At 37.0% G+C, this 13,773-nt stretch overlaps 2 protein-coding genes across 3 annotated transcripts; both read right to left on the reverse strand.

Moving 5' to 3' along the window:
* Positions 1 to 134: 134 nt before the first annotated feature.
* Positions 135 to 7,312, reverse strand: LOC109042905 (protein D3). The gene is made up of 6 exons (XM_019059880.2): positions 6,886 to 7,312; positions 6,137 to 6,203; positions 5,102 to 5,161; positions 4,178 to 4,315; positions 1,775 to 1,856; positions 135 to 439 (listed from the first exon to the last, which is right to left on the reverse strand). The coding sequence occupies exons 1-6, from the start codon at positions 7,072 to 7,074 to the stop codon at positions 325 to 327; spliced, it is 651 nt and encodes a 216-aa protein (XP_018915425.2). The 5' UTR covers positions 7,075 to 7,312; the 3' UTR covers positions 135 to 324.
* Positions 7,313 to 7,953: 641 nt separating this feature from the next.
* LOC109042906 (protein D3) lies at positions 7,954 to 13,110 on the reverse strand. Of its 2 annotated transcripts, none has more exons than XM_072297860.1 (5): positions 12,548 to 13,110; positions 11,974 to 12,097; positions 10,324 to 10,461; positions 9,773 to 9,854; positions 7,954 to 8,178 (listed from the first exon to the last, which is right to left on the reverse strand). In XM_072297860.1, exons 1-5 carry the CDS (start codon positions 12,605 to 12,607, stop codon positions 8,040 to 8,042), a joined length of 543 nt encoding a protein of 180 aa, XP_072153961.1. In that variant the 5' UTR covers positions 12,608 to 13,110; the 3' UTR covers positions 7,954 to 8,039. The 2 variants fall into 2 exon arrangements, with proteins under 2 accessions (XP_072153961.1, XP_018915428.2); XM_019059883.2 differs by having other exon boundaries at positions 12,540 to 13,109.
* Positions 13,111 to 13,773: the final 663 nt, after the last annotated feature.

Below are 13,773 nucleotides of genomic sequence, written 5' to 3' on the forward strand. Positions count from 1 at the left end.
CTTGCTCGGTTTCCCCGTAGACGATCACCTTATATTATCTCCAATTATTAATTTTTAAATTTGAGGCAAGGATTGTCTGATGTTTGAATTTTAGCACCAATCAGGACACGCACCCAAAAAAAGACGCAGAGAACTATGTTCATTTGTGTTTACTGTTTTTTTTTTTACTTACCTATTTCATGTTTTTAATAAAATAAAAATGAGTCGTATCGCAGTATTTGTTGGTCTTTTTCCTCTTACTAGAGATTTTGTAATCGCTCCGTGAAAGCAAAGGACACAAAAGGGATGGTGACAACAAAATAAGGCAACCTTTCTTTTAATGCCCTACGTGCTATTCGTAGGTTTCATCAGAAAGAAATTCATTGCAATCAATTCAGGGAAGTTATATTTGTCAGCAAATTCTCGAGCTTCAAAATACGTCCGTTCCTTGGAGGGTGCTCTGGAAATAAAATGAGAAATTATTAAAAAGAAACACACACGAACACACCCTTGGACCCACACTTGCTTTGGTTCCATATTCTGGTTCTAATATCAGAAAAACTCGCCCAGTGTTGCAGTAATAGTCATATTTGATGGCCAGGGTTGTTACTATAGAACGAGAAAGAAGCCGGTGACATCCTAAGAACTCTCTATTTGCTGCTCATAAAAAATTGTAGATCACAAATCGATGATGAAGCTCTCAATTTACGTATCTCGGTTTACGATGTTGCAGACTTTCTGTTACATTTTATTTTCGACGTAGAAAACTACAAAACGTCTTTTCTTGAGAAAGCCCGGTTATTTTTCTTCTCAGTGTGAAGAATATTGTTCGAACATTTTAAGGAGTGATATTGACTCGCTCTCCTTCAAAAAAAATAAAATAGGAGCGTAGACTTTTAAACACCGAAAACAAGATACGTGTTTTGAAGGTTTCATCATTCAAATGCGATTGTAGCAATATGGAAATAGATACAACACAAATAACAACGTGCCTAACCTCTCCTGAAAATGCTACCGCGTATAAAAGCTCGATAGTGAATTTTATTTTTAATGTGCATTAACAATTTTTTAATACACATTACAAAATTAACCCAATTAAGCAAACCGAAACCGGTGCACATGTATGGCTTACGTATTACAATACCAGGTACAATGATGTGATAGAAACTTGTGAAAAGTATGCAAAAACCCCCACCTTTTTCCGATTAACAGATCTTGCGAAAGCTACCACAATAGCATGGAAATTGAAATACATTTGAAATCATTTCTGAATCTGATAGAGGGACAGCAGTGGCCGTGGACTAAAACATCGACGGTGTAAGTCGGCAATCACATAAAACTCGGTTTACGACGTCGTCGTTGACTTCCTGTCATACTTATTTTTGAAATGGAAAACTACTCAACGGTAATTCTTTAAAACTGCCGTGAATTTTCTTCTCTGTGCGAAGAAAATTTTGCAAAAATGTCGATGAATGATGTCAATTTGTTCTCCTTTAAAAAAATAACAGAGAGGCAGATAGATCATCAGAACCGCAAACGAGATATGTGATTGCGGACTAAGTCGTCGCCATGTATATTTTACGTATGCATTTGTGAAAAAAAATTCTTCTTCATGTGAATCAAGGAGAAAAGGGTGCAAAATTTTACATTATTACTTATTTTTAAAATAATAAAATTAAGTGTAGTTCTAAAAACCCAAATATTAACAACATTGGATCGATTTGATGATTTACCATGGTATTTAATTAAAAATTTGGAATAAAAAAGCAACGTAAATAAGAAAAAAAGGACTTACTCTTTCTTCAAATAAGGCTCAGTAAAATTGACCTCCTGCGTCGTTCGCTGTTGAAATGCGAAAAATATCATGCGATGAGGCTCTGAAAGAAGCGAGCAAAATTTTTTGAAGATTCAGAAAATGATTGAAAGAAAAATCCTGTGCAACAGAAACTGGATGAAGCTCATGATCATCAAAACAAGAGGTTTAATCGCCCTACGTGCTTATTAACGAACATTTCGCGTGGTTATTTTAGCGGCTCTGGTGCTTGCACTAGAGCTGCTATTCCGGACGGTCCCAGCTGGGGAGTATCATTGGACCATGTTACATTGGAGAGACCGCGCGTTGGTTAATGGGAATCGGCGCCATTTTCGGCTATGTTCCTTGTCATGACTTTATTTTATTGCATATTGTTTTATTGTTAGCCAATGCTATGTTGTGTAGTGTATTTTTGGAATCATGGTGATACAGTCAATAATTCAAAACTTGTCTGTGCTTTAATCTCGTGATGGAAAAAATGTACTTTACGTTCAAAATTTGAAAATTTGAATTTTAAAGTTTTCGCGGTTAAGGAAGCTCCAACCACTGGGTTGGAGCTTCCTAGTCATATTACTCGATATCAGCTGATAGCAAACAAAGGTTACCAAGGAAACCGTAAACGTCTAATGCCGTCTGCCCACGTAGCAAATGGGAGGCGAAAATGGAAGTCATCAGTGCATCGTTGAGTGTTGACGCCCGATCCCATTTTCAGACATGTTCACACGTTTTGCTTGCAAAGAAAAAAGGCGGCAAATCAATTTTTATTATTGGACCAATGAGTGTTCTCCAATTTGAGTTTGTAAACATCGTGGTTTCTAGGTTAGGTTTTTGGCTGTGTGATAAATGATATTATGCCGTCTTTGATTTTGTTAAAATGACTCGATATATGTTATTGGATAAACGATTGGAGTTTTGATAAAGTAAGTTGATTTGAATTAAAAATTGTGTCCTTAAAAAATGGATGATGAGGTGATTTGGTTAACATGGGCATTTGTGGTACTTGCGGCGTATTGGGAGTTTGTATAGAAACGACGTGGCAGTAGTCCACACTTTTTACAAGAAACTATTTTGTACAGAGTTCTGTACAAATACACTATTTATACAGTAATATAATACAAAAAAATTATGTACTTTATCACAACTCACATAGCTTCAAAACAAGATAGAAAATGATGGATGCTCAGCCCCGACACATCGATGATCGCGAAATTTGCGCGGCCCGCGCAATTTTCACGTTCAACACTCACCGATGCACTGATGACTTCCATTTTCGCCTCCCATTTGCTACGTGGGCAGACGGCACACAACTACCGTGGCCATCGGGGCGATTATTGAAATGACATCGACTCTATGTCGCCGCTTACGACAAGACATATAGCCCTATCTTAACCGTGTAATATATCGCAATTCGATATTCAAAACCATTACCTACAATTTCAGATATAAAAATGCAAATTTTTTGCAGCCTCGCTAAACGACTTATCAACCATGCATTCCAAAGTTTCTTATCACAGGGCTGTGAAAATATACAATCTAATAAATACAAAATAACCAAATATCTAAAAAGACAAAATTTCAGTTACAGTCAGTTTCAGTCTTATTGTTGCACAAGCTAGTTATTTGACAAAAAAAGAAGATGATCACTCAATTGAAAGAAATTGGCGCCCAATCACAACGACAAGTTAAAAAAAATACTGTGGGAGAGATTTTTTAGGATGCGGACCTCCAAAGAGCCTTCAAAATTAAAAGTATACAACAAGTGATAGTGCCATGCATTCTGCATATCAAGGGCCAATACACATTTATACACCGGCTACGTAAATCTGCTAAGTTACAAAACATGAATCGACAGTTGTCGGATTGTACATCAGTGACAAAATGTGTGTAGGCCCTCATTCTTGACTACAACTACTGTCGCCAGAGCCGCTCTCCGACGCGAATGCGTTGGAGCTTCCTGCTTGTTTTTAAATTACTCCTAAATAATAATTATGACTAAATAATAAAAAAAAGAAAAAAAAAGAAGAAGAACCGTAGAGAGCCAAGCAACACACGTTACTCTCCCACTGATTGTGAGAGTTTCTCATTCTCTCTATATTTCGCCTTCAATAAAAGAGGTGGCAATGTGAGCGGCTTTGGAGCACTAATAGTTGCGCTCAGTATATTTTTGTCACTTTTGCTCTGTCCAAGAAAGAAAATTTGGATACCAAAGCTTCTGCACAGGAACGGGTGATTTAATTGGATCATCAGAGAAGGAAGTGAGAAAAAATGACTTCCCCAAGAAATCGTGACAAGCATACGATTTTCGAAATAACAACTGGCAGCTTCATTACTCACAGCTTGCACTGCAGTTGAATTTGCACAAAATAAACAGGTTAATAAAATCACCTTTCCCATGTATTTCTGTTGGAGGAGAATATTCAGTTAGTGTTTGCGAAAACTTTAAATCCCCTCCACGAATGTTTGTGACCAGCCAGTATTGCCATTCTTTTTCTTTCGGATTCTCTCGAGTTGGATAGTCTGGACCTTAAAGATCAAATTAACGAAATTTGTCATATGATGCAAGGAGGTGTAAGTACAGTTTACTAATTGTAAACTTGCTATTTGAAGTTTGGGAGATAACGTACCCGTTGCTTCGAAGGAGTTACACCGTTATTGCTCAGTAGCACGTTAACTCTTAAAACGTTAACTTTATCTGATAGTTTGATGAGTAATCGCCAAATAATCAATATTTACGGGAAATTCCACAGAATTCACAAAAATTCAACATTTCTCGTCAATGCCAGAGCCAAGAGGAGAGTTCTACAAAAATTCGAGGACAAAAAAAAACCGACCAAAAATCTTAAACCAACATCCGAACGATTTAAGTTCGCAAATATCTCTAATTCTAGTTTGCCGTATTAGGTCTGAAAATAACTTGATTATAATGCATTTTTACTCCCTCAGAGTAAATACACGCACTGCATCTCTCATGCTTTAATTTTAAGGACACTGTGAGAGAATTTCTCATAGAAATCTCAAAATTAAAGTTTTCGACCTTGCTCAACGCGAGTCACACTGTAGTGAACATTTTGCCCTCGTGAAGAGACGCCATCGTCATTTGCCTGTTGACGAAGGCCCTGAGGCAGGAATGTGAACGCATTGTCCCTTTTAGACACATTTAATCAAGGTGCTAAGAGAAAGTTTCAGTCGCGTTGAAGAACTCAATTTTTCAATTAACCATACTGTGCAATATCTGATATCTTTGAGTTTATTACAGTTGGTCAAAGTCAGTGTTCAGTCTATCTTTCCTCATGTATCTAAAAGACTTACTTATTAGCATGAGTGTATACAGCAAATTTGATGAACATGGCCACTCAATCAATGTTGGCTTTTCTTTTACGAAGTGGCTATTCGTCGGTACGGTACCGACGGATAAATGGCTATTCGTCGGTACCGTACCGATGAATAAATAGCTATTCGTCGGTACCGTACTTTGATTTTAGTACGTAAATTATATTAAAGATATGATTTCTTAATAATATTTTGGTGGAAGTTGAGAGCTAAAAATTGGGTGAAAGATGGAAAAAAAACCCTACACGAGTTGTAAAGAAATATTCTCCAAATTTAATTTATGTATTTAATACTCTCACATAATACTGAAATGTACTACTCTGTCAAATAAATAATCATAATACCTACTGAAAAGTACTTCACTGTCAAATGAATCATCATAATACTGAAATGTACTACTCTGTCAAAAGAATCATCAAGAACGCTTGTTTTTTCGGGTGGTGGGGCCTTTAGTTTCATTTGCAGGTGTTTTCTTTCGTTTTCGTTTTTCGGGGGGATTTTCCACAGATTGTCGGTCGGCAACGGTGCGATTAAAGGAACAAATTTGTCTTGCTGGCAGTTTAGGTCGCCCTCGTGAAATAACTTTACTCTTAAATTTTGGCTTCGTGAAGCTCTCTGCACTGACATTTTCGTCAGATGGAGCAGCAACAGAAACCGAAGATTCGCTAGTGGTGGAATAGCTCTCTGCACTATGATCGTTGTTATAGTTGGGGCAGCGACAGATACAGAAGATTCGCAAGCCGTGGAGCAGCTACCATGAACTGACAATAGTTGTACATTTGTAGCACTTAGTATCTCCGTGTAATTACAACAGAGCACCGTAGATGGCGTTTGCTTGTCCATTCGGACCAAGGCTTGACAACACATTTTTATTAATTAATGTCACCGATGCGGTACCGACGAATAGCCATTTATTCATCGGTACGGTACCGACGAATAGCCATTTATTCATCGGTACGGTACCGACGAATAGCCATTTATCCGTCGGTACCGTACCGACGAATAGCCTCATCCTTTCTTTTATTTGATCTACCGTCAAAAATGTACCAAAGTCTATATAATCGTTCTTGTTATAAGCTACCTGGAAAAGCATATATATAATGAAACTAATAAGTTGTTAAAGAACACATTGTAACTCTAGAAACATATTCAGTCTAGAAGTAACTTTTTTCTTTCAGTATTCAAGCGTCATATGTTAGGATTATGCCAGCCGAAGGGCATGAGCCAAATGTCAAGCGTCTGGAGAAAAACGCATTTGAATGTTTGAAATGATGTCCCACTGTGTGAACCAATTGGTTGAACCAAAGGCAGTCCTTTTAACCTACATTTATAGTTTTGAAATTCATGAGCATTGGTTGAAAAATAACAAATAAATAACTATCGTGGTATATGCCGTTCAGCCCGCCTTTCGTCATGGTCTACGATATTCTTTAAAATAAGCTTCGGATATCATGGTGACAAGAAGGGATGGTTAGTTTTACTTTACTCTCGCAAATTATGTTTGTAAAATGCTCGGAATTATCAGTTATTTCATATTTGTATACCACATTTTGTCATATTCCCTATCCTCCACGAAATATCAAACACATCCTTTTCATTCTGCTTAATGGCGGTAATAAGGTTAATCCGTAAATTGTAGGCTTCTTTAATCCGTAGTGGCTGACGTCTACCATCTTACGGAAGAAACTTATAAGTATAACTATTTAGAACTAGTAAAATGTACCCTGCTATAACCAGAATTCCAACTGAGAAATGGAACTTACCTTCATTTTGTGCTCAGGAGCACCACCAATGACGTCATGAATTATGCCATGCTCCTTACAAATCTTTTTAATCTCATGGTATACTCTGGGACTACTCCCTTCAGTTGTTAAGGATGCCTCGGCATTGCTCTTAAAAATTTGCACCCCGTAAAGTATGGTGAGATATTGACAAATGTCCAGAACATGCATTCTTCCACCCGCAAAAACATCAGCCCTCACTTTAAGGTATCACCTTCCACGACACATGTCAGATCTTGCTTTTTATATTTGTTTTCGTCCAACAAAACGTAAACACGCACTTTTTCTTAAATTATCATTTTCGAGGAGTAACTTCTATTCCATCATGGCACGACAAGCATAGCATTAATATGCAAGTCAACTGTTCGTCCTATTTACATTAATTCGTGTACCAGCGTTTATCACGGGTCTCTCACTAAAAATTATCTCTATTAGGAGTTATACATTTTGATCAATGTGATACCGCCTTGCTATTAAAAAATGTCTAGGTTGCTATTGAAATTATTCATTTTAACAACGGTTATACGTATACATTAGAGCTCTCTTCTTGTCTTATTGAGATCGAAACAATTCATCTCGAATATCTTGAATAAATATAAAGATAAAAAATAAAGATAAAGAGCTATATGCTAAGGAAAGACAAGAATTTAAAAGTTTTTGGGCTCAAAGTGTGACAGATATCTCGTCGTCTTTCTGACATAAGAGCGTATCTCAATTTCCACGTGAGCCCTGCTCTCCGTACGACTCTATATGCTTTCTAGGGCTCATGGTGAAAATAGAGAAACGCCTTGACACCAAAGAGGCAACGATTTATGGTGAAGATTTACAATTTATGAAAAAATTAGCATAAGAAAGGATATTCAAGTGTAAAACACATAAGACTGTCATTTACTTAATCTGAAAATTCCCTTTTGTAATTCGAGTATATATATACCTATATATACGTGCATGTATACTTAGTGTAACATAAATTTACTATTTACGATTATACACTTTTACTAAAGTTCGTACTGCTTTGTTGAGAAAACTTTTAGTCGATAACTGTTATCATTTTTTTTTTTTTTCTTTTTTTAATCTAATTTCATCACAATCATTATGTACAGGAAAATGTTTGTTGAAAATAAAAATCATTGAATTCAATTGTTTATATTAGCCCAAGGAGGATAACTTGAATTGTCAAATAGGTCGAAAAAATTGGCGGCCCACGGTGCACCTAAAGAGTACCTTTCGCCAAATTTTCGGGTAGAGAAGTTTTTTCGTTCGTCACCGATAATTCTGTAAGAAAAAAAAAGTATAAGTATCGGATTTGAATGGAACTTTGAGTTAAACAAATAAGCGTTATTTATTACTGGTGGGAATTCAGTAAATCAATAAGGTATAATTTAGTGAGTAAATTGCCCATTAAAATTCGATTTAAGCTGAAAAGGATCTCTCGCCGCACTGCGCTGACCGCACTGTGTTTGCCGCAATGCGTGAAGTATTCTTACGGTCTTGTAGGCGCTATGCGTTTCGAGCCTACCACCGCGCCGTGTCGCTGGCTGAACGCACTGTGTTTGACGCAATGCGTGAAGTATTCACGCAGTCTTGTAGGTGCTAATATGTGTTGCACGCCGAACGCCGCACAGTGGATTAAGTCAATCAGAGGGTTTACGGACAGTAGGTTTAGAAGAAAAAGGGCTACAAAAAAAGGGCTACCTTCTTTGGTCTACAGTCAAAATGTCTACATGAAAATGCCTATTAAAATAGTGTCTATAGTAAAATATGTCTGCGGTATTAACATGTCTTCGGTTTGATTGCCTACTCCAAAAACGTCAAAGTACGTATTTATGTCGTCTGATAAGAATCTCATTTGAAAGTGTATCCCCAAAGAGCTTGGATGCTGCAGAAGCTGATGCGTAAAAAATGTGAGTCACACTTCGCGAATAATTCACCATATAAATATCAACATGTATATTTTATAAATATTTTATTCAATTTTTAATTTTATAAATATATTTTATATATTTTTAGTGGCCAACATAAATATTTTGACATTTTCTAAGTGGACAAACAAACCGCAGACATTTTAATAGCGTAGACATATTTGACTGTAGACATAATTTAAGTACGCATTTTAATGTAGACGTTTTGACTGTAGACTAAAAAAGATAGCCCTTTTTTTGTAGCCCTTTTTTCTGTAGACGTACTGTCAGCATACCAATCAGAGAGGTCGGACGTGAAATTTTTGACAAAAACTGCAAATGTTGATGTTTATCTCGTCACATTTTAAAGTTCAAGAGGTGATACTGGAAGAAAATTTTACGAGAAAACCAATGGAACCACTTGCAGAACAGCAGATTTTTGTATGAACGGAGTTATGAGCGTTTAAAGTTTCCAAATTTTTCCGACCTCTCTCATTGACTCGATTCACCGTGCGCCTTGCTGAGGGCTTCTCCTTGTCATCTCAAGCCCTCATCATCGTTGCTCTCTGCGCCGCCGCGCTGCTCCATGCCAAATTGCGTGTTTGGTTTCTCTCTTAACTCAACTAATTAAAGGTGCTGTCTCTTGTGTCATCGAAAGACGCTTTTCTCATTTGAAATTTTTTTTCTGAATCCTATTTTTTTTATACCTAAAAAAAATAGGACCTTCTAAAAAAATGCAAAATTTGCCGCCATGGGACGCGGCCCATGTGGCCATCCCCTTAATCCGGCCCTGCTGAACAAAATTTAAGTATGCTGAGACGACAACGTAAATAATCAATCGATTTGTGTGATTATTTTCAACTAAAAGTATTATGCGTAATGATTTATCATTTTCAATAATTGGCAGGTCCTGTAGAAATGAATTGAATTAAGCATTTTTGAAGCTTGATATTCATGATTTTTCATACCTGTGTCCTAACTTTTTCTCCTTGAAATTAATTTTTCTACCTCTATACTGCTTGTATATTGTGAAAATCACGCGATGTGGTCCTGCAAAAGAATACATAAAATTCGTAAAAATACATGCGTAGGTTCGTAGAACTGATTGTTGTTGAATTTTAGACATATACCATTTTTACTTTCTCCAGTTTTTCTTTTCAGCCTATCACCGATGTATTATTTTGATTTCGAGAGAGGGTGGTCGAAACATATCAAAGTCTACATCTCTGTTTTTGATTTTGACTTTCCGTCGGGAGTAATTTCTTGTCAAAGCAACCGGTCCTGCTTCATCATGGCAACTCTACTTTTTCGCGAGAATCATAAGGAGTAATTTTTTCGTACTTCCAAAGCCAGTTTGAAAGTACAGAAAACAACAATCGCTCAAGTAAAGTTGCTTTCATATCGCAGGTCATAAATTTTCCTGCGATGTTGTTTCGCGAGGAACTAATTTTTTGAAAATGTACATTGTACATCGCCTTTTTCAACAATTGATGGATGAAACTCTGACTTTTACGCTTACCAGCTCCTTGGAGAGGCCAAGGCTGAACATATGGTGCCCAATGTTCGCCATCCTCGATATTCGTTTCTAAAATGTTTCCAACCATCCAGTACAGCGCTTCACGGTCATGAGGATCGTCACTCGACGGAGCATCTAACCCTGAAAATCATTACACACTACTCAAATTTTACCAACAATTTTAGTATTGACTGGGCTCTTGACTTCATTTTTACGATAACGAGGCAGAGGAAATTTTATGACTGGCCACGGACAGAATGAGGGAACTTAGTGCCGAAAGATTCAAAATTGTACGTGTTAATATTAAAAGGAACAAGAAACGTGTGTGAAAAGATGGGGTGTGCTGGTAAAAGCTGCATAAGAGACAATTTAAAAGATGGCGCGATTCCTTTTAAGAAAATGAAAAAGTGGGATTTGACATCAAATCATATGCTTACTCATGAGCCGTGGGCACGTGACAAGAGTGTTATGGACAGGGGTCATGAGTTGACGAGTCTCGAGTGTCCTTGGAGTCTTCGTCGCTGCTGACGTCCCTCGCGCTTTATAATTCCAATTAATTTTTACGGCCTTCAACTAACGAGCATACTGTCTATGTATCTGGTTCTTTTTAGCATAAATACGTCGAACTGAGATTTAGTGCCATACTACTTAGACAGTTGTATTTTAAAATTATATTGACAACAAAATTCCATGAAATGTTAAACGAAATGGGAGTAAAATGATGGTTTGAAGTTCGCTTCTCAATAAAAGTAGTCATGAGAAAATGTTATTTGAAACGTGAATTTTCCATTTTCGGAATCAGAATTGTCGCATTATAATTTCATATTGCATACTTTATTTGGCACAGTGGTTGAACCAAACTGTTTGAGAATCAATGTTGGGGACATTGGAGGGAGCGTTTCGTCGAGAACTCAAATCCCGATTTATATAGTTTTTTCCAGAGTCCCTTCATACTAAGAGTCAAGACAACTCCCCCACAAGGAGTCACAAACGGGAATAAAGATTACACAAATTGGCAGTTTTTCGTAATCTTTGATCTGCTCATTCTCAAATTCCTTTCTCCGTTCCTTCTCTCATTCCGTTTGTTCCTTGTCGAACCCGTTTTTCCCCGGTCCATTCTACATTATAATTTGTTCAATCGGTGAAAATGTAATCTTTTCTCCTGTCTGTGATACTGTGGAGGCCTAAAATACGGGAACCAATCAGAAATGGATTCACATTGTCTTGCCTCTCAGTATAAGGGGACTCTAGTTTTTTTCCGCCATATTTGATAGTGAATATATTCTGATGGCTTACGTGGCTCTTTTAAAAACCATAGATGTATCGAATTGTCGTGACCGTAGGTATTTACAGGAACCCCAATATAAAGTAATTGATGAAACCAAATATTTAAATTCATGTCTGGCCTGAGAGGTCATATTTTCCCTGTGAATATCCAGACGCAACCTTGATGATATCAGCCTCAGTACACAATGGAACAGCAGGATCAGCATTTTTTGGCATCAAAGTTCAGGAGAGAGGCTGATATTGAATAGCGGTCAGTTGGGCGAAATGAAGATGGCTGCCACGTTTCTTTCGGCATTTTTTTCGCAGCCATTTTTAATGTAAGTTAAAAGTGGTGAATTATTTGAGAAATTATAGTAAAATCATTACCTGACATTATTAAGGTGAATCTATCTTTTTTATTATGAACCCAGTTTATGTGCGTGGGTTTTTCCTTGAGATTTTCAATCCATAAGTGATTTCCATACTCCACTTGGTGATTACCAAACCATATCTAAGAAAGAAAATAAAAGAGACGCATTCGTCAGACGAAAAAGAAATTGATTATAAATTGAGAATCGCGTCCTGACTTAGATTCTTTGACAAATTATTCATGGTATTTTGAAGTTTTAGTGAGGTCATTATAATAAAATATTTCAAGTCAGCTCTTACAACTATCGTTACTCTTGATATGCAGACGATTACATAGTGTTGACAATGTACCAGTTGACTGCAACAGTGAAACTGGGGAACAGAAGAGGACGATAGTCGTATAACTTCCCAGTAATTTGCTGGTGAAAACAAATTTTTCGCTGTGAAATTTGACTAAGACCATAGATTCCAAAATACATTAAATTCTAAATCTGCACGACGCATTGAATGCTATTTTTATCCCTCGCAACATTAAAATACTGCTGATATAAATAAACAAAAGTTTTAATAAGTAAGCTGTGAACCTCGATACCGTAGTCAGGAGCCTGAGTGTAAGCATCTGGAACGACGAAAGCCTTCTTGATGGACCCATGAATGAATTTTTGGGGTACAAGACCAGATTGCACTACTGAAGATATGCTCACGATGAACAAAACAAGTCGCTTCATATATGGAGTCATTAGAAGAACTACATCAATCGTCGGTAGACATACCATATTGCATTGCCTATGGCTCTGATGATTGTAAGTGCAGCATCTCGAACAGTTTCCCACATCCTTGTTTCATAAAGATGGACCGCCATAATTATAGTTGTCAGGTTAAATGGCAAATCGGATTATATTGAAACACTACTTGATTGATTATGACAATAATTTATTAATATTTCAAATAAGCACAAAAAACTGCGAGGCCTATTATAAGAGCCTTCAACAGGAATGACGTCGTAAGAATTGAGCAAAATGAAATATCTGGGGATTGCAAATTTAACTTTTGCCAAAACTAAGAGAAGTTTCAAATTGTCGATGACATCTCGCGGTTCACATGTAACTCGACCTTAGCAATGAAAGAAGGATCTGATAATTTGCCGATGCTCGTGTAAACACTTTTTCACTCAATGATGAAAATGATAAAACGATAAGGTGTTGTGTAAGAGTTCCTTTCAAACATATGTACGCAGGAAAGGGAGAAAAGAAGAGGGTCTGACCTTTCCTCTTAATAGGTGTAGTCTTAAAGTAATCACTAGCAATAAAAATAACTATGCACACAAATATTGGACAGTAATAGTTCTCAGGGGTAGGCGTCGCAGAGCGCCCGAGCGCGCCGTAAAGCGGCTTATACATACATATAGTTCTCAGGGGAAGGGATGACAAAAAACTGAAACCTAAGTTATCTCTTGCAAGATACCTTGTATAAGGATTGTTCCTTCCAACATTCAGAGAGCAAAAATACTCGAATATATCAAACTAAACCTGGGTTGAAATTTAATGTTTCCAGTTTATAAGACATACGTGTAATGTTTCCAGGGAACTATTTAGACTTTCCTTTGCTGTTCGAGGTTTAACATGCCAGATTTCACCCACACAATCAACTTTATAAAAACGGTAGTAAAGGTATTCTCAAAATTGAATTTCAATTATTTAAGTAAAAGTCAATCAAGGCAGTTTGTGTGAGGTGATGGTGACAATTCGGAACCCGAGAACAAAACCTCATCTGCACTCGAAAAGCGAATTTTATTTAGTGTTCCGAACCTCTTTGGGA

The sequence above is a fragment of the Bemisia tabaci genome, chromosome 3 (assembly GCF_918797505.1).
Source record: "Bemisia tabaci chromosome 3, PGI_BMITA_v3".
NCBI lineage: Eukaryota > Metazoa > Arthropoda > Insecta > Hemiptera > Aleyrodidae > Bemisia > Bemisia tabaci.